Genomic DNA, 22340 nt, shown 5'->3' on the forward strand with positions numbered 1-22340 from the left:
TGAACATGGTGTTCGTTATGGACAATCTGTGATAAGCACAGAAGTCCAATAACAGAACACCACTAGGGTTCTGATCAGGGGAGGGGGGGCGTTCCTCCCAATCACGCCCCTCCAGGTCTCACTGTCATTGCCCACGTTAGCATCGAAGTGCCCCCAGCAGAACGATGGAGTCCCACGCGGGAGCACTCTCCAGCACCCCCTCCAAGGACTTCAAAAAGTGGGGCAATAAGTAAACCCACACCTACTCGGAGACTCTCACCATGAGCAACTCCAAAGTGGAACAGAGTCCAACTCATCTCGAGTGGACTGGTACCACAGCCCAACTGTGTGTGGAGGCCCGACTATATCTATCTATCTATCTATCTATCTATCTATCTATCTATCTATCTATCTATATCTATCTATCTATCTATCTATATATATATATATATCTATATCTATCTATCTATATCTATATATATATCTATATATATATATATATATATATATATATATATATATATCTATATATATATCTTGTCGGAACTTCTTTAACTCATAAACCAGCTCAGGCTCCACATCCAGAGAGCCAGCTTCTGTAGCCAGGGATTAGCTCGCCAAAGCCACGGCCCAGCTCACACTGCACCTGACTCCTATGGCCTCTCCCACAGGTGGTGAGCCCATGGGGGGGGGGACTACGTTAACCTTTCAGGCTGTGCCCGGCTGGACCCCTTGGGTGCAGGCCCGGCCACCAGGCACTCGCCTTCGAGCCCCAACTCCAGGTCTGGCCATGGTGGAAGGGTTTGTGTTTCCCAATGATCTTAAGAGCTGAGTTGTCTAGGGCTTTATGCCCCTGGCAGGGTCACCCATGGCAAACAGGTCCCAGGTGAGGGACCAGACAAAGCACAGCTCCAAAAGCCCCTATGATGTATAAAACAAGATTACTGGAAGACGATATTATATCCAACCATAAAAAAAAACCTAAAAACTGGACCACTAATCGAAACGGGATTTATTTATTAAAGGAAGACCGACACCGGTGAATAAAGATCTTCAAATATTAGGTCGAAAAACATTTACACATGACCACAAACATTTACAGTTTACCAGTATTTAATGTCAGACAGTGTTTGTTGGCAAATAATGCTCTATTGTCAGGTGTGTTGCCATCCATGAACCTCACTGCATGTCACTGCACCACCACAAAAAGCAGACTTCAACATCCTAGCATCAGAACTGTCAGTACGTAATCTCTTCTCTTCCAAAATCCTGTTTAGAGGGACTTCACAAATTTATTCTACAATAGTTTGTAGAATGATACAAAAACGACAAACGGATTGCCAAAGGACAAAGTACTGTATATGTTAGTTAGTTAGTTAGTTAGTTAGTTAGTTAGTTAGTACAATTATGCAAAACATACATCACAGCTTGCCAAAGGACAAAGTTTGTTTTTATGTGAGTTAGCCTGGAAGGAGGGAGATTTCAAATCAGTGCGATACAGACACTCCCTTCTCCCAGCTCGTTCACATGCAGAAAACCAAATCGCTCGCAAAGATGAAGCTCTTGGCGAATGTTCAATGACAAAAGTTCTCAGTGCCTTCTCCCACAGGTAATGACCGTCGTCATCATTCTTCCTTGAAACTTGCGTTTTCTCACACTGTCAAAATTCAGTTTGGTCACAATTGTGACGTCACCACCTCTGTCCAAGCAGAAGTGCACACTAGATTCTGGTGCGCATCCTTTCTTAATGACCAGCTCACATACTTCTTATTATCTCTCCTGTAACGCAGTACAGTATTGGAACCTAATTGCCAAACTCTGTTTTGTTAATCACAGTAAATACGTGTTTGTACACGTGATCATTTTCGTGAACTATTGTATTAGGTCATAATATTATATAGTTATTTTTCTTGTTCCAAATTCTGTATGACTTTTACAGTTCATTTTCAATTTCGCTGTGTAATTATCTCTTTTGTATATTGAAAACCCTTTTCACATGAACATACCATGTGCATGGTAGTCAAACTAAACAGTTAACAAATTTAACTTATACCAGGCCATGGTGCATTGCATGTGTGGCCCAGGCATCACAAGTCTATGGGAATTCTTGGTGAGTTCATTCGAAGCAGCATAGAGAGACATTGTCTCAACATTTTTGATTTAACATATACTTTAAATTAAATCCATCCATCCATTTTCTGAGCCGCTTCTCCTCACTAGGGTCGCGGGTTTAAATAAAATATTTTAAAAAATTGTTAATATCTAGATTAATTATATTAGCACAAACATTAAATATCACTGAGTTCACAATCAGGCTGTAACTGTAGTCCTAAAGAAATGTGATTTATATACAGAATGAAAATGCTACTTACAGTTTGCATGAGTTGCCTTCTGCCATATGGACTTTGTGACAGGACATGTCGAGAAAAGGAAAGGCTGCATGGTTCTGCTGCAAAAATAAGCACATACGCAAATGTTTAAATGAAAAGGGGAAAAAACTGCGAGTGACGAGTTCTAATTTCAAAGGATAAGAGCTCCCTCTAAAGGTTGATCTGAGTTTGTACTAAACACACGAAGCTGTGCTTCCATTTCTTTTGACAATGCAGTGACTGAGGTATACATTATTTTGGGCTTTACCAATTGTCTTGACAAAATGAGCATGAATGATATGATTTCATCAGCAGACTTTGGTTATTTCCACCTGTACGATGTGATGATCTCTTTGCTTCTTAACCATAATTCTTTTTGTGTTTATTTTTGTAACATTTGACCACTGTTTATGCTTTCTTTTTTGCCACACACGCATTTACATAAAGCAAATCCCACTTTGTCTTCCTCGCTAACATACATTATTTCTTTCAAAAATTAGTATACCCCTCACATTGTTGTAAATACTTTATCATATCTTTTCATGGGACAACACTGAAGAAATGACACTTTGCTGCAATGTACAGTAATCAGTAGACATCTTCTACAGCAGTTTAAATTTACTCTCCCCTCAATATAATTTTACACACAGCCGTTAATGTCTAAACTGCTCGCAACAAAAGTGAGTACACCCTTAAGTAAAAATGTCTAAATTGTGACGAAAGTGTCAATATTTTTTGCAGCCACCATTATTTCATCTACAAGCTCTGTAATGTCATCATGGCAGATTGGAAGAGATTCCTGTGTCAACCTGGTGACCTCCATGTCCAAAAGTGTTAAGGCAATTGTGGCCACACAAAATATTGACACTGGGCCCAAATTGGACATTTTCACTTCGGGCTATGCTCACTTTTGTTGTCAGTGGTTTAGACATTAATGGTCATTTGTTGAGTTATTTGGAAGGGACTACATTGACTAATTTACATTATAGCAAACTAGTATCTTTTCTTCGTTCTTTCTTTCTTTTTTTCTCCCATAAAAAGAGTGAATAGATTTTTCAACTAAAATGTGAGGCGTGTCCTCACTTTTGTAGGATGCTGTGCATGACAAAAGTCAGTCTTTTCCATTCATCTGATCTGAAGGAAGGAACAAGAGTTTTGTTTTGGGATTTTTCTGCATCCTCAAACCAGTGGTGATGAAGAATGCGTACACACACATTTAAATTATTTACACCCTTTAATGGAGTCCTCAATAACATTATTGCAGAATACTGTATATGTACATGCTGAATAATAATGGATGTGCATCCTGCAGTACCAAAAAAAAGATAATAGCACTTCTCGAGTTATTTCACCAGTGGAAAAAAAACTCATTTTCAACCACATTCGTACTCCTCTGCACTCTTCTCCACTTATGATAAACACATGGAATTCCGGTTGCTGGCACCAGATGCTCCCTGCCTTCTGAGAGTGTTCACTTTACTATGTCACTGCACTCCAACTCCATTCTTTCCATGCTTTGCTGGTTCATATATAATGCATGTTAAACAAACGTGTTATGTCTTTCCCATCCCCTCAACGTTTCTCCATCCATCCTTAAAATGCGGGGGTCACATTTCAATGTTCTCCCTGGCTTGCACTGCTCAGCTGAACACACACCTTAAATTTCGCTATTCTATTCCAATGTGTTGAAGCTTGAGTATTACACAATTGATAAAAACAATAGTGGGTGTCATGTCAGGTCATTTTTACACATATTATATAACAGATACTGTACACAAATTCTATATGTGTATTTTTGTTATTTAATGTCCTTGTGTGTGTGCTACCATGTGGCCAGCACATCTCCCTCACAGTCCAAGGGGTCTGTGTTCGAATCGTCGGTCAGACCACTGTGGCATTTAGGTTCTCCCCATGCTTGGTTGTTTTTTTGTTGTTGTTAGTTTTTTTCGGGTACTCCAGATTCCTTCCACATTCCAAAATCATGCCTGTTAGGTTAATTGAAGACTCTAAATTGTCCCTCTATATAAGCCCAGTTATTGACTGATGACTAGGGTAGCCTGTACCCAGCCTCTCGCCCAAAGACAACTGAGATAGGCCACCCAGGTGAGCAGGATAAGTGGTGAAAAAAGGATGACTGGCTAGTGATGGGTGGATAGATTCCAATCTGAATAATATCGATACCAACATTGCTATTGATATTGATTAATATCAGTGTCATGGGTTCAATACTTTAGTTTCTGTTTCTCTCTTCTATGCACTGCTAGCTCAGACCTTGATGCAATCCATGGAAATGTGTTATTAAATATCATTTGTTTATTCGAATTTGAAAAAAACTTACTCATACAACTGTGAAAGGGATACTGTACAATTGCTATATTTACACTCTCAAGTGAACAAAACTTTCATTTAAAAAAAGTATGTTCTATTCACTTATTGTATTTTGTTTTTAACAATTTAGAAAAGTGTAAAACCACAGTGCTTAGTTGGTTAAATGGTTCTCACACCTCTCCCCAACTGGCCTCTGAGTGCTCTACCGATGCAGAGCAATATTCTGTCTTCCGGTGAGATGATGTAAATCCCCATCTTAAACCAGGAAATTGCACATTTCTTAACTTTAACCACTCAATACCAACACATTATTATCATTACCAGCCCTAATTTTTTCTGCATTTCATTGTAGGTCACCGTTTATGTTGTTCGGTAGGAGTTAACTTGCATTTTTCCTATCCAATCAGGTGGTCAGACAGTATCACTGTTCTCTGTTCGAATTGGAATGAAAAAAGTTAGCTGTTGTGTCATGTACATGGGAGTGTTAAAGGCGCTTCTAGCCCATTTTGGGGGCTGCTGAAGCACCTCTAGTATGAATCCCAGTACCCCAAAACATCTGATCCTAGAATCGCCCCTGTCGCACACCACTAGTGGATGAATGGGATTTCTCTGATAAGCCATGGTGTTGCTTTAATGGTATTTAATACAAGTGTACAAACATTCACACACAGACACAGTCATATGAACCATTTTCCAGGTGCACAGGCAGGCAATTTCCCTTGTGCATACACAATTTTATGACACAATAAAGCAATTAGAATTTAAAATAAAAATAAGTGGGTCTATTCTCTTGTGAAGCACTATCACCTATACAGTCGGAGGTGGTAACAAGAATAAATGGTAATATTCTTTACACCCACTGCAGGCTGAGAAAACTGGATTTATTCAGAGAGCTAATACACAGAGTGACTCACTGTGTGTGGACGAAATGGGTTCCTACAGATTTTTCTTTCAAACAAAGCAAATACCCAGCTAAGAATAAGGTATTGTTTTGTCATTTCTCAGACCTGAACCAGTGTAAACAGCCTCTGCAATTGTTGCCAGGAGGTCATCCTTTGGAGTAGCCTCACCTTAAATAGAGCTGTAGACCTAGTAGTAGTAGTAGCAGCTGCATTGGTAGTGATAAATTGCAATTGTTGGTGCCTTTTAGAAGTCAATGTCATCTTACAACATAGATGTCCAACTCAACTACATCACAGAATGTGAGAGACATTTGTGATGTGACGGAGTTGCAAATACAGGAGAACAGACTGTCGTTCCATCGTTGGTGTAGGCTGGCACTAGAGTGAGAAAATGTGGCGCTTTAAGTAGTGCTTAGCACTGTTGCTGTTATAGTTGATCAAATAAATACGGTTAAGAAATAAGTAATGAAATAAACACGTCAACCAATACCAATTCCTGCATGAGTTAATCTCACATAATGTCAGATTTATTCCGCCAAGGTTCCCTCAAGAATTGATCATTTTAAAAGGATTACGTAGACTAGGTGTTATTATATTATACAGTAGGCCTACCGAGCAATTTCGACAATAAAGCTTTGGTGAACTTTGGAAATATCGAACTGTTGTTGTTCTGGCATTTATTTATTTATTTAATTACATATTTACTGGCACTTTCAATTTGAGTCAAATAGTATTATAAAATAGCAAGAGTCTGACATTATCTCAATACACTCCAAAGTTTAAAACAAATAAATACGTAGATTTTCCAAACACGTCAGGTTTATTTGCATAAAGTATCAGTAAAGTACGTACCAAACAGTGATACCATACCTTCATACTCCTAGTTATCATACATTTGTGCTTTCAACATTATGAGCGGCCCCCTGAGGGCAACCGTAACTATGATGTGGCCCTCAAAGAAAAGTGCCTTACCCCTGAAATAATTAAGTAATCAATTAAAGACGAAAATTATTAATACATTATCCAACAAAACTTATATCTAAATTATCATTATTTCATTTAAAAACAATATATAGAAATATTGGAACGAGATAGATAAGTAGATTGATAGACGGCATAACAGTTGATGTGCCAGTTTAATCATAGCCACTAGATGTGATTAAAACCGTGACAGCAACCCATATACAGTAAAGTGCAGTATATTGTTGTAGTTTAGTTTACCCATCTACCATGTGGGCAGAAGCACACCAAATGCCGTGATGTCCTCCTAATGTACAATATATGCTTTGGCTCGGTGAAAGTTTCAGAAACGCTGCCTGTCTATGACAAATATTTGAGCTCACCTCGGCAGTCCCTTCCTAATATGGCCGCACATATAGACAAACACGTGGCCACGCCACTAGCCAATCAAAACCCTCCCCCGGGAAACACTTCCGGTAGCGTTTCCTGTCAGTGTTTGTAAACTGAGAAAAAAATTTGCGTCAAGTAATAACCTAGAAAACTGTAAAAATTAAAGGGTAAGTAGTCTCTCGTGGAGCATAGTTTGCCCGTGTGTCTATTATCATTTCATCAGTGGGCTGTTTTCGGATTTGTGAAGGTCCTAGCACAGATTGCGGTAGTATTTTGTGTTCGGCTCTGAGCCTTGCACGCCCTGTCTTGGTGTGTGCATTGGCTGCCTGTTGTTGTGGTGGGGGAGGGTGGGGGTCTCCGTCCTGCAAGAGTTCCCCCAAAAGCGAACAACTAGCTAGCAAGCTAACTAGCTTTTTCGGTTCCATTCAGCGCGGACTCCGTCCTTTGGCGTCGCACTTTCCAAATCTGCCTTTAAAATAACAACTGACGACACAACCGTCTTTTCTGTACAGTTCTGTTTGGGTAAATATAAAGCCAACCTGTTTTCTGGTAAGTTGCTAGCTAGCAAACTTGCACAGTTGTAAATGTGTCATGTTTGCTTTGGCAAAAATAATAATAATATTGCCAAATGCCTCGAGCCAAAGACCATTGAATCTTAATCGGGATGGATTGTTCAGAATACATACTTCGTTTAGGAGACGCTTTTCCATTTGCTAATAATACGACATGTTTTAATGAAGCACGGTTTTCACAAGATGGACTCATTATCAGACTCGTTCACGATTAAAACGGGAACTATCATGCATTAGGCAATATTCTTGACGATAATATGACATTACTGTTGAAAGAAAAATAGAAACTGGAATTTGTGAAAAGATTTTTAAGATAATGTGCTGCATTGGAGGAGGAGAGAGACCTCTTCTGGCCAAGCAACCACCTTCAGATGCTGTAGTTCACTCATTCATTTTTGTGTGCGATTATACACTGTGGCCAAAACGTGAGTTGTGATTTTATGTTCAGTGTGATTTTAAAATGTATTTCATCTTAATAATCACCCTGTTTGATCATTAGTTGTTTTTTATTGTATAACAGCAGCATTGTTAAACTTTAAAATGTTTTGTAAGGAAACATGCATTTTGAACTGTGATACATCTTTTTCTACTTTTTCTTGTAACCCATCAGAGTGACCACAGAAAGCACACAAGCCATCAGTTATTTTTGCTTGCCTTTCTGTGTACAGTAGTCTTAATTACTTCACTATTATAGCGAAGCAAATTTATTTATATAGTGCATTTTATACACAAGGTGACTCAATGTGCTTTACATGATTAAAAGAAAAAAACAGCTTATAAACATTTAAAACGAAGGAAAAAATAAAAGTACAACTAAAACAGCGTACAGGGCAAGACATATCATTTAAAAGTGGAAATGCTCTTAAAAAGCATAAGAAAAAATAATCATTTTTAACCTGGACTTAAAAACATTCACACATGGGGCTGACGTCACTTCTGTTGGCAACCTATTCCATTTGTGTGCAGAATAATAGCTAAATGCTTCTTCACCATGTTTGCTTTGAACTCTGTGTTCCACTATTTGACCTGCGTCTGTCGATCTCAGGGCCCTACTGGGTTTATATTCCATTCGCATTTATTTCATGTATTCAGGACCTAAACCATTTTGTGATTTATAGACTAGTAGCAGAACTTTAAACATCTAAGTATAAAGCTGACTGGGAGCCACTGTAAAGACTTTAGAATTGGAGTAAAATGCTCTGACTTCTTTGTTCTGTTCAGAACCTGAGCTGCAGCTGTTTAATGCTCTTTTGGGGGGGGTCCAGTCAGAAGACCATTCCAATAGTCAAGTCTACTTGAGATAAAAGCATGGATGAGCTTCTCCTGGTCTGCTTAGCACATGCTTCACTCTGGATATGTTCTTCAGATGGTGGAAGGCAGTTTTAGTAATTGATTTGATATGACTGTTGTAAATCGGTCGGAATCTTTCACGCCACCAAGGTTTTTGGTTTTTAAAGAGAGTGACTCCAGGTATTTACTAACAGCAATCCTCTTTTCTTTATTGCCAAAACAATGATTTCAGTTTTGTTGTGGTTTAATTGAAGAAAGTTTTGGCTCATTCAGAGATTTATCTGTTTTAGACAGTGACACCTCAATTGAACTATAGTCATCTGAAGACACTGCTAGATATAACTGCGTGTCATCTGCATAGCTATGATAGTCAAAATTAAGGTTATGTAGAATTTGACCCAATGGTAGCATATACTGTTTAGTAAGAATACATTTTATGTACAACCCCAATTCCAATGAAGTTACAATGTTGTGTTAAACATAAATAAAAACAGAATACAATGATTTGCAAATCATGTTCAACCTATATTTAATTTAATACACTACAAAGACAAGATATTTTATGTTCAAACTGATAAACTTTATTGTTTTTAGCAAATAATCATGAACTTAGAATTTTATGGCTGCAAGGTTGGGACAGTTCCAAACATCCCACACGTGAAGGGGATAATTGGGAACAGGTGGGTGCCATGATTGGGTATAAAAGGAGCTTCCCTGAATTGCTCAGTCATTCACAAGCAAAGATGGGGCGAGGTTCAACTCTTTGTGATCAAGTGCGTGAGAAAATAGTCGAACAGTTTAAGGACAATGTTCCTCAACGTACAATTGCAAGGAATTTAGGGATTTCATCATCTACGGTCCATAATATCATCAAAAGGTTCAGAGAATCTGGAGAAATCACTGCATGTAAGCGGCAAGTCCGAAAACCAACATTGAATGCCCGTGACCTTCGATCCCTCAGGCGACACTGCATCAAAAACCGACATCAATGTGTAAAGGATATCACCACGTGGGCTCAAGAACACTTTAGAAAACCAATGTCAGTAAATACAGTTCGGCGCTACATCCGTAAGTGCAATTTGAAACTCTACTATGCAAAGCAAAAGCCATTTATCAACAACACCCAGAAACGCCGCCGGCATGTCCGGGCTCGAGCTCATCTTAGATGGACTGATGAAAAGTGGAAAAGTGTTCTGTGGTCCAACGAGTCCACATTTCAAATTGTTTTTGGAAATTGTAGACGTCGTGTCCTCCGGGCCAAAGAGGAAAAGAACCATCCGGACTGTTGTGGACGCAAAGTTCAAAAGCCAGCATCTGTGATGGTATGGGGTTGTGTTAGTGCCAATGGCATGAGTAACTTACACATCTGTGAAGGCACCATTAATGCTGAAAGGTACATACAGGTTTTGGAGAAACATATGCTGCCATCCAAGCAACGTCTTTTTCATGGACGGCCCTGCTTATTTCAGCAAGACAATGGCAAACAACAGTCTGCACGTGTTACAACGGCGTGGCTTCGTAGTAAAAGAGTGTAGGTACAAGACTGGCCTGCCTGCAGTCCAGACCTGTCTCCCATTGAAAATGTGTGGCGCATTATGAAGCGTAAAATACTGACAACAGAGAGCCCGGACTGTTGAATGGCTGAAGCTGTACATCAACCAAGAATGGGAAAGAATTCCACCAGCAAAGCTTCAATTAGTGTCCTCAGTTCCTAAACATTTATTGAATGTTGTTAAAAGAAAAGGTGATGTAACACAGTGATAAACATGAACCTGTCCCAGCTTTTTTGGAACATGTTGCAGCCATAAAATTCTAAGTTAATGATTATTTGCTAAAACACAATCAAGTTTATCAATTTGAACATTAAATATATTGTCTTTGTAGTGTATTCAATTAATTATAGGTTGCACATGATTTGCAAATCATTGTATTCTTTTTTTTTTATTATTATTTATGTTTACCACAACGTCCCAACTTCATTGGAATTGGGGTTGTATGCTGTACAACAAGAAAAACAGTACAATCAATCAAAGAAAATATGCACGGCAATCATTTGAGTGAGTAGGTCATCTTGAAGAGCTGAAGTTTGTATTATAGGGATGGTTGTACTCTGAACATGGTTCTCAAAAAGCATACCTTTTGGTTTTATTAAAAAGACTGTTACCAGATTGTTTTAGTTTTGACCCTCACATTAAAACTGACATATTTCTCATTCATAATTTTTTTTGTTAATATATCATGTAATGTCGTTCTGTGTTTGAGTTCCTCTGAAATTCCTCTCATTGTGTTTGTTTTACTTGGCTGTTGTGCTTTCTGGTGACCCTCCAAACTTTCAGTGTGCATCAAGCCATTGGGGCTTTTATTTTTTGCCTGATAACCTTAAATCTCCTCCCTGTTGTGCGTGCTGAATTGGTGAACTTTCAAATGCAAGTACAGTGCTTCTGATTGAAGTAAGTAGCTTTATGTTGTCATACCTCTACTTTCAGGCTTTGGCCTCCATGATTTGGGTGGGTGTGGTCTCCTGTGTTAGCCCTCACCCTGACTGAGGTCAGCTATGCCCCCCCCTCCCCCAAACACACACAAATTCAAAAGCACGGCGATGACACATTCAGGCAACTCTGTTCGAGACCATATGAAATGGGTCAGTGGAAGTCTCATCATCTGCAGAATAAGAATCATTTCAAGTTGTGTCCCCAGCCTGACAGTCCTGTCCTTTTCACATTTGCTTGCGTTGTTCACCCACTTTTGCACTCATACACTGTACATAAAAAGGAGTCCCAGGACCGTCCTTATGTTGCTATTTGTGTTGCTAGGCTTGCTTGCTGGGCTGTGAGGCGGTGCTGTCCAGCATGGCCCTGATGCAAGCCAACAACATTCCAGGTCAAAAAAAGATGATGTCATCATTGGGTCACGGGCACCGGGGGACTTCTGAGAGCAACCAAAGCCACTCGCACCACAGCCACCATGGACACCAAGGTCATCATTCACAAACCAACAGCCACATGGGCCACATGTCTGCGGGGAGCTGTCCACCACTGGTGAGCTAAACCATTCTCTGGCAAAATTAGTTAATGAATGGTAAAAAAAAAAATACCTTAACAATTAAGGTACAGTGTCACCTTGAGATGCAAGTTCAATTTGTGCAGTGAACACGTTCATATCTTAAACTTATCTCAAATCGTCTTTCTTAGGGTTTGGAATTTCTGCCATTAGGCCTATTCGATACGTCACTCGTATCTACATAGGTTACGATTCGATTAAAAACGATACTCTAAAGGCAGAACGATACGATTTGGTTCAGTATGGGAGCAATATGATTTGATTCGATTTGGTGCAGAAACAATGCGATAGTTAACATTTGTTGATGTAGACGTTAAAAATAAAGAACCTTAATTTGACTTGAATGACATTTGTCTAAACCTATTTTCAAACATAAAAGACTATTTAGCTCAGATAATTGTAAAAAAAAATAATAATAATATCCATCCATCCATTTTTCTGAGCCGCTTCTCCTCGCTAGGGTCATGGGTGTGCGAGAGCCTATCTTAGCTGACTGGGTGAGAGGCGAGGTACACCCCGACCTGGTCGCCAACCAATCACAGGGCATACATAGACAAACAACCATTCACATTCACACCTACAGACAATTTAGAGCCTTCAATTAACCTACCATGCATGTTTTTGGAATGTGGGAGGAAACTAGAGTACCCGGAGAAAACTCACGCAAGCGCAGGGAGAACATGCAAACTCCACACAGGAAAGATGGCCGGATTTGAACCCGGGTCCCCAGAACTGTCAGGCAGATGTGCTAACCAGTTTCCATCGGGCCGCCTTTAACAAAATATATCTATATTTTTAAATATCAAATGAATTATTTAAATAGGCCGCAACAATTTAGATCGCAGAGAAAATAATCCGCACAAACAAACAATACTGCCACTGCACTCACGCAACGCTTGCGTTTTGTTTTTTATAATCACACTGCTTGCTGAGTGTTGACTGACTTTTTTTAACTTAAAATCACATAGTGCGCCGACAGAGTTGGACGGCTGTGTCATTTGCAGCTAGTGGGCTCATGCAACGTCGGCGGACCGGTACACTCTTTCCGGTGTTGGCTCCGTCCAATACTCCACAGGCTTCCTCCATGTGCAACACATAGATTCACACAACAGACACTTGAGGGAAAGTTAACTGTTTGTTGTGTTCGGTAGCCCACAAGGTAGCGAGTTAAAGAGCTAAATAGCTCGGTCCACCGCGGCGATGTTGTTTAAAATATCAGCGTTTCGCGCCGAGTTGTTGTGTGTGTTAGTCCCCAATTAACACAAACACAGGAACGTTAACTGTTTATTAAGCGTAACCTCAGTGGCACGTTATTCAGCCAGTAGTTTACAACAGTGAACGTCAACATGTATTTGATTGACAGGTGAAGGGCTCGTTTTCAGCGGACCAACCAAACAGCAGCCGGGTTTACATGGAGACTTTTTTGTCATTCCGATTTTTACATGGAGACGTTTTTGTCATTCCGATTGAAGATCTCTGGTCAGTTGTTTTCATGTGATGTCATCTATTCCGATCAGGTGTATATTTGTGCACTACATTTAATTGGAACAGCCGTGTGACATGCACACTTTGGCGTGGAGGTCTTTTATCAAGATTGAGGTCCGTCGTCTATTCAGCACAGTGAAGGATTATTTATATTATTATTTATACATTTATTTAAAAAAAAAGTTTGATAAAAAGAACATAAGTAGTTAAAAACAACCTTTCTGTCGCATACGAGCTCCGTCGGGAGCCGGCATATTTACGCTGTCCATAAACTATGGACATGCAATAATTTGCTTCTGATCGATTTAGCAAAAGGAATAGTCCACCCCTGTGAAACGAATGAAATTCCATTCAGATTCAGCCCGTTTCTTCCAATTGAGGTGTTTTATATGGAGCATTTTCATTAGGTTTAGGCTTCTCAACCAATTATAATCAGAATAGAAGGCTCCTTGTAAACCAGGCTAGTCTAACAGCTCTTTAGTTTTTATTTGAGACTCAGGGGGATCCGTATTACAGAGTAAAGAAAAACAATTAATAGAGAGAGAAGAAAGGAAATTATAATGACAACAATACTGATTTAAAAGCAAAAAATAATAATAAGGGCAGGCCTTATTTTTCATGATTTCAGAGGTATTAAAAAAACAACAACATTATTGTTTATCGTGATAGTTTTGGGGAAAATATATCTTAAAAAAATGTTGCGTGACGGACCGATTCCCAACACTAGTCTTTCCCCATTGAAATGAATGGAAAAGCCATGGAACGGATGTTACAGCCTCCCATGAAAACCCAACAAATTATTTTGTGTTTTGTTAATTAGTAAAATGGCTCTCTATAATATTTTACTTTGGAAAAACACTGTGGTTGTGACTTCATGAAATAGAATTAAAAATCAAAAAATTTTGTCACACTTTTCATCAGTTGAATGGCAATTATGCTGCTTTTCTGTTCTTGGCCACCTGGGGCCAGTATAAGACAGACAGATGGATATACTGTACATGGAGACAGTCTCAGTTCCTCATTCTCAGTTCTTTGTTCAAATATCCGTTGCTTAAAGGATTATAAATTACAGTGGGTCCTCGGTGTATGACTGTACCAATACCACCTTTTGAGCTTTTGAACGAGGCACAAGGAATTAGTTTGTGCAGAGATGTAAGAATAGGTGGTCATGCAGCACAAGCAAGCATGCTCAGTTACCACCGTGTTTACTGTTTTTCATTTTGTTTAAAGTATTTTTCCAAAACAACATTTTCTAGCATTTGGGATGTAGTATTGTCTCTATGGTGCCTCAGTAAACGTGAAATATGAATTACAATCGTTCACGTATTCCTGAGTTTTTCTGAAATCGGGTCATTCGAATTTCTCGAGCTTATCTACGTCATTAATGAAGATCTCTGCCTTCCCTTTCCGCTCCCGAGCCAGCGCTGTCAACATCACAAACACACTTGTGCTCTCACAAGTGTGTCTTCTACACAGAGACAACCAATCAGAGGAAAGGGGGCGGTCTCAGCCAAATATGGACAAAGCGGATACAAAACTTGGTCAAACAGAAGTAGCTGTCAGGGGGGCCTTTTCTGGACACTCGTATGACAAAACCAAAGTCTTTTTTTTTTAATGAAATTTACACTTTTATTCTACGTCCATGTTATAGAGTCACTCGAGGGAGGTCTAAATAGCCCAAATATGGGACCTTTAAATTTTTTTTAAAGAAATATACCTTACAGCTGTGTTAGCATCTTTTAGCAATTGACTACTGCATGGTCTGACTTGAGTACAAATTGGGGTTACATCGCCGCCCATAGGAGCGGAACTCTGCATCTTCGGTTGGTTTTGCCTTCATTTGAAAAATAACAATTTGACAGGCATGCATTAGAAATGTTATTACTTGGGGTATAACAGTACATGTACTCTGTACCATACTGAGTTTCCACACTCAACATATTAGTGAAGGGACTTTCCTAAAAAGAAGAGATCAGTTTGAAGATATCAGTGAAACTTTGTAGCTGTATTTTGTGCATTTGTGATTTAGTTTTACTCTACAATATTAATTTTTGTCATGTTCATCTTCAGTTTCTTAAGGCACTTTCAACATGTATGCATGTGTAGTTATGTTTAACATTATACACACATTTTCAGGGACTAATTTTGAACACTCCATTATTCTTTGTTTTTAACCTTTAAAGTCAGTTGTAACTTGGTGACAGTTGGAAAATGGGGGTCCCAGGTTAACTACATTTGCTAGAAGTTACCACGATCCTCTAAATGGTGCAATAGATTAAGGTACCTTAATTTTTTTCTGATATCAGGAATTTAAATAATTTTCAAAATGTAAAAGAACATGGTCAATAATTTTATTTCATTTTAACCTCTGAGCATTCTGCATGCAAAACACGAATCCACTGTTTTGATTGACACAGTCCAAAGTGAATCGCTATTGTCTTTGAAAAAGCACTTTGTGATACAGCTTTTGTATTGGATCGCACGAGATGTTTCAGGTGTACCTAATGTTTTGGTGGATGAGGTGCTGTTGCAGTGAAGCCTAATTTGTGTTTTCATTTTCTCTCCAAGCTGATCCAAAAGGATGGCGATTACCACACATCGAGAATATTGGATGGGAAAAACATGCATACTAGCCAAAGTATGCACATCAAGAAAAAGCACAAAAAATCTGTTAAAGTTAAGGAGGAAGTGCGGGTATGTTGGACCGTTGAGCATACACATGAATGCACAATACTATGGCACAAAATGAATAATTTATGACTGCATGGACATGGGATGGGGTAAAGATATTAATTTTGTCATCCTTTGTAGCCTTTATTGCATCAGCTCGACATGGATGACGATGACAGTGGTCTGAAAATCCAGAAGAATTTCATCTGTGACCACTGCTACGGAGCTTTCCGGAGCAGCTACCACCTCAAGCGACACATACTCACACATACAGGTGAGGAGCAACAACCTGCATTTTTTTTTAAAAAGTGTTTGCATCTTCACTTCCCCAAAATGTTCCCACATACTTGACAGCGCATAATTATCCAAAAGTATTGATAAGATGCAAAGTTAAGACTCAGGTGGAAACAAAGTGTTTTTTTTGGATCAATTAATTGATTGAGACATTGTTTCCAGACCTTTATTAAAGGTCAGATGACAAAGATGTTATGGGGTCAGTTAAAATGTATATTTGCATTGTTTATATGTTATGTAACACATGCGCAAAACTTCTAGCAAATTGTCAACCATAGTTTAACTAAAAATGAGGTTTTTATGACGCATATTGTGTCCTCCCTGAACATACCCGAAGCTCAAGACACCGGGGTGTGGTTTCTCTATCCGCCGCAAGGGCTACCAGAAGCTTTCTGCTCAGCCTTTCTCAAAACACGCCGGTTCGAAGTGATCAGCACAGTTTGGAATGTTTGTTAGGCACCCATAGCTGACCACGTTTCTTCCACTGTCGAGTGACTTTCACTATCCACTGGTCACGTATTCCTTCTTCACTTGGAAAGCCAAAAAAAAAAAAAAACCTTGCCGCTGCCTGAACCATTTGTACAACCAAATGCCACACAATAAACCATCGTGACATCGTTAAATCATACGACAACAAATATACAAGGACGGGAGCAACAACATGGAATAATAGCACACAACGCCGAATGAACAGGATGATTGGCTCGTGTGACAGCACAACGCCAGAAAGAGACAAAGACCAGAAGTTGCGGGGTGCAAAAAGCAGAGGGCGCAGTCTGCATCATATTTATCGATTTAACTGCTGTATATCTGCTATATAATCACTTCGAAATGGCAATGGTGGTTTGTAAAGGGGTTCTAGAGTTAGTTAAGAAAACAAATTAAAATCTTTGTCCTCTGACCTTTAAGCCAAGGCACATAATTTACATTAGAGAAATTTCACAGTACTCCACTTAACAAAAATGACGCAATATGTATGTACAGCGGTGCTTTGAGATGCAAGTTTAATGCGTGCTGTGACCATGCTCGTACCTCAAAACACTCATATCTCAAATTATCTTTCCCCTTTGAAATTAATGGAAAGGCGTTAATCCTTTCCAGGGTCCTATAAAATCAATGTAAAGGTTTATAGCATCATATAGCATAATAGCATCCTATATGTTCTACTTACATACAGTAGGGGCAAAATTAAATAGAATGCAAAAAATATTAAAGTTTTTGCTTCAATCAATGGACATTGTGTCGCTCCTTCTGGTGTGTGCACCTTGGCCACCAGGGGGCGGTATAATACAGATATACATGGAGGTCTCAGTTCTTCAGTAAGTCGCAGTAATGTAAGTTGTTCTTAGCGTTTATTATTTTAAAATTTTAAGGTAGACCCCTTGAGTTAAATGGAAACATCATGAAAAAACAGCAAAATCATGTTTCAAAAGAGGACAATTTCATTGCTCAATGTGCAGTCAGTCCTGATAAATGTTTGCAAGTAATTCTGTCTCGTCTACGTCCGCAGGGGAAAAGCCTTACGCTTGTGACAGCTGTGACATGCGCTTCATTCAGCGTTACCACCTGGACCGACACAAGCGGGTGCACAGTGGCGAGAAGCCGTACCAGTGCGATCGTTGCAATCAGGTTAGTCAGACTTACCGGCCACAACTTTAGGTCCCCCTGCACCGGGTAATATGCGCCAATGTGAGAACTGTATCAAATTTTCTGAATTTGCAAAGATAATAATGCTCAGTTTTGATTGACACTGGGATATCCATAAATATGTTTAATATAGTGGTTGGAACATATATATTAGCAATGGGCAATAGCAATCTTTAAACAATCCCATTTCATATTTGTCCTCTGAATGGTTAGAGCAAAAAAAAAGCACATCTGTAGCAATCTGCATAAATTAATACAGTGGTTCTCAAACATTTTACACCAAGCCCTCTCCAAGTACGACCATAATGACCAACATTAAAATAGCATATTAGTGGTAGAGGTAAATTTTTTTATCCCTTAAAATATATTTCATAATTTTGTAAGTCACTGTAACATTATGCAAAGTTTGAACATTAACACAGTGCCTTATAGAAACATTTAAAAAATGCACTTAAATGAGTCAATTACAAATAAAAGTTGAATATCAATTGTACCAAAATAAATGTTTGAAGATAAACAAATCTAAATGATTAAATTCATATGTATTATACTCACAAGTTAAATAGAACTGAACTGTACTGAACAAATGCACTGTACTGGATTTATAAAAAAAATAAAAATAAAAAAAAGTTAAAGCCACTGTAATATTAAGGAGCTATCTCACTGGCAGAGACATCGCAGCGACTGTCGAGGCTGATCAGTCGCGGCGACCCGGGAGGCCAAAATATTGCTTGCACTCTCACCAGGACGATGTCTCCGAGATTTCTCCAAACAAGGTGGCAACCAATTGACCCGGAAGTCGCTGATATAGGCCTATGTAGCGTATATATATATATTCTTTAGATAAATATATCGCGTATATGTTTTCTTTGTGTGTGTTTTCAAATATGGAAATGGGAAGTTAATATTGATTGACTGATAGCCTACAAAGAGTGAGACATTGGTTTCCCTGTGTAACTTATTAATGCAGATACACGGGCTTAATGACAGCTCGCAATTTAGACTAAACCATTTACACTTTTAACATATGGGCCGTGCAATTAGTTAGTTTAATCTTGATTTCAATAGTGGCGTCTCACAATTACAAAAACATTCTAATCGAAGAAAAACGGGTATAAGTTTTTTTTTCTTTTGCTGTAGAACTCTTAAATGGGTGAGAGGTCCCGAAGTTTCGTCAGTGGCCCTGCGCTCAGCCATCGGGGCGCGACGCCTCACTCAGTTTAAAAAAAATAAAAAAATAAAAAACTTTACAATGCAAAATGTTTGGAATCTGGAATCTGGTGTACTTTGCAGTGTGCACACCAGCTTATGTGCACCCTTATATATTTTGGTCTCCGTGATATCACCGAGGCATGCTTGAGACTTAAAGAAATGTCTCCAAAAGGGCTGGGAAAAAAAATCAACCATGTTTGAATTCACCACGACTCCCTTGTGACCTAGCTAGTCTCTAGGAGACGTTGCGTACAGTTTGAACCTTTTAATAAAGGGATTCTTTCTCGTACTTCTGGAGAAAGCCCGCGCACCACTCGTGGTACTTGTACCACACTTTTAAGAATCACTACTTATTAAGTTGGTTAAGTCCCCAATGAAGCCCCATGTACCAAATGCCTTGCCCCCCACGGTCAACCACCCATTCTGTACCAACTCAAGAAAGCCATCTTATTATGTCTCAACGCACGGTAAATCATTATCAACACGGCAATGTGCACTTCGTCTAGTTCTGTGTGAAGACACAAGTAGATAAATGCCAATTCTAAATCTGTCTAATCCAATTTTGCAGCAAGAGACTTCTGTAAAACACCATTGAGTTCAACACAGAAAAACCGCACGATTGACTTCACTCAAACTGAGCATTTTTATTGAATTCATCCAGTTCTCATTGGACCTCATTAGATTGTAACTAATGTTGTGACCAGTGTGTGTTAACATGTGGAAAGGTAGCACAACCACGACTGACAGCCATCTTTTTCTACTTGGCCCCCAGACCTTCTCACGAACAGACAGGCTGCTGAGGCACCGGCGCTTGTGTACCGCCTGGGATCAGCAAAGACGACAACCAGTCGTGTTGCGATAGTCGCTCATCTGCTTACTCGCAGGGCACATCTGGCCACACGGCTTCCTGGAGCCCCTTACAGTCTTCCAACAGCCGCCTGACTGTCTGACCCCTAAACCCTTGTTCCCCACAAAGACCTAATGGACAGTTGGTGACTCAGTAACATTGATGCGCAACATCAGTGAAACCTAAATACAATTTAGATTACACAACTAGCTAAAACAAGCATACTTAAGTTAGTTTGATCATGGATTTTTGTATCTTTTTATCTTCGTTGTTGAGATCAGAGGGGAAAGACGTCATCTCTCAACAAGGCTCTCTCTTCACATTACGATTGCAATAAGTGGATGATATGCACTCACATCTTATCACAGTGAAGACTTCAATAGCACTGCTGCCATTGGATACACTTAAGGTGTTTTTGACAGTATTGGCTGCTGAGTGTTGGGCAGCATGTCTTTGATTGTCCTGCTGAGTCCAGAAATCAAGCCCTGCTTCTACAATTTGACTTTTGGATTTCTGTCGAGGTCACGAGCAACACAGATTGTTTTGTAACTGTTTTTCCATCACACAAGACTCCATTACCTTGCGTTAGCGATTAGCAGCCCATATAATACTGTAGGTTTTGTGTTGTAATTGAAAATCGATGTACATTTTAATCTGTACAAATTTAAGGGAATTGTTACAATAAGATTTTCAACATATTAAAAAAAAAAAAATTCCAATGGCAAAACTAAAAGGCTCATGGTCGAATCCAAATGTGCATTTAATCCTCCTCTTTGTTTTTACTTTTTAATTCTGCTATTTTTTTTGTCATTGTAACCTCCATTCTGCTCTAGTTCAGGTTGTGGATGGATGTGTCTGTTTGTCTTGTTTTTGGATCGATGTTCCAGCTCAGTCGTACATTCGTTTCAGACATTTTGTGGGACGTGGGCTGGGCCAACTGTTCAAGTTGAGCTGTTAGGTTGTAGTTTTAGTCTGAGACCAGGAAGCTCTTGCCACCGTCTCAACCTGATTGAATGTGAAGACACTGTGCCATGCCCTTTATGTCTAGTTTGAAACAGTTTAGCATCTTCAGTGAAGATGATGTGGCATTTTTTTAAATTGACAACATCTTACATTATTTCCTGTTGAGGTTTGTGTTTGGTTCAATCTGTAAACACTGGACTGAAGCAATTAGTTCAGTTGTAGGACACATATTTTTTCATGATTTTTCTGTCTTGACAGAACTTTTTTTTTTTTCTTTCTATTAGAAGCGTAGTTGTGTTGCTGTTTTTAGACTACACGAAAAGTGTCGGGGGCCCATCGTGCCGTCTGCTCATTAAGTTAATATATATATATTTAAATTGTATTAGAAGTAGAAAACTTAATGTGTGGGACCTACATTCCAAAAAAATCCAAATATTTACAAATGTGTGAAGTGTAGTCTGACTTGTGAGGTTTGAAGGTGAATAACCCTTTGATTTGCAAATAGAATTATGAAGCAGCCACTTCTTAACCTCTAGTACATGAGCCAGGATTGTCATATTTTTTTATTTTTCTGCATTTATATAAATGTATAAACCCCACCTTAACTAGTCATTTCAAAGTTGAAATGGTGTACTTTTTATGCTGATTATACTGCATTGTGCATGGAATTTTAGGGCCCTAAGTCTCAATAAAACTATTAATTCATTTTGTAATCAATGCATGCTATATTCACTTGTTTAATAGGTCACTGATTTTTTTACTTTTTAAAACCACACTCATTTAGTGGAAAAATATTTTGAGTATAATTTTTAAAGTGTAACTGATAGTGTTCCGTTGTGGTTCAGTTCCCACTCAGTGACTGTGTGACTGTGAATGGAAATGGTTGTCTGTCCCCTGGCAACCATCCAGTGTGGATTCTCCCCTTCGTATGAAATCTACTGGGACAGGCAACAGCGCCTTGCGACCTTTCAACGGGATAATAGAAAATAGATGGATTTATGCGTAGTTTTCAAATGAATTGTAATACTTTGTCATTCACTAGTTTGAACCTTGCACTACAATTGTGCATAAGAACAATTATTGATACACAATATGACATGCTACTGATTCTTGATAAGATACTTAATTAATTTCCCCTTAAATGTACAATGGTGTAAAAGAATATGTAAGGATCAGCTGTTCAACTATGGAAAGCAATATCAGTTTGTGCCACAAGAGGGGAGTGTGTCTTTTGGTTATTGTGTGTGGGCTGGACTCCGGTGACGTCAGGAATGCGGACATGGCAGTTAGGCAGTATAGCAGTATGACCATTACTTCCAAAGAGTCAACTTTTTCCCCAACATTGAAAGAAGTATTGGTCAGTAAGACTCAT

At 39.0% G+C, this 22340-nt stretch overlaps 1 protein-coding gene across 1 annotated transcript; it reads left to right on the forward strand.

Moving 5' to 3' along the window:
• Positions 1-7006: 7006 nt before the first annotated feature.
• On the forward strand, positions 7007-21673 carry znf740b (zinc finger protein 740b). The gene is given in 8 exon segments (XM_061675454.1): positions 7007-7095; positions 11277-11431; positions 11604-11828; positions 15904-16029; positions 16147-16279; positions 17810-17928; positions 19931-19981; positions 19983-21673. Coding segments are annotated over 7 exon segments (867 nt in total). The 5' UTR covers positions 7007-7095; positions 11277-11344; the 3' UTR covers positions 20109-21673.
• The last annotated feature ends 667 nt before the right edge of the window (positions 21674-22340 follow it).

The sequence above is a fragment of the Phycodurus eques genome, chromosome 1 (genome assembly GCF_024500275.1).
Source record: "Phycodurus eques isolate BA_2022a chromosome 1, UOR_Pequ_1.1, whole genome shotgun sequence".
Lineage (NCBI taxonomy): Eukaryota > Metazoa > Chordata > Actinopteri > Syngnathiformes > Syngnathidae > Phycodurus > Phycodurus eques.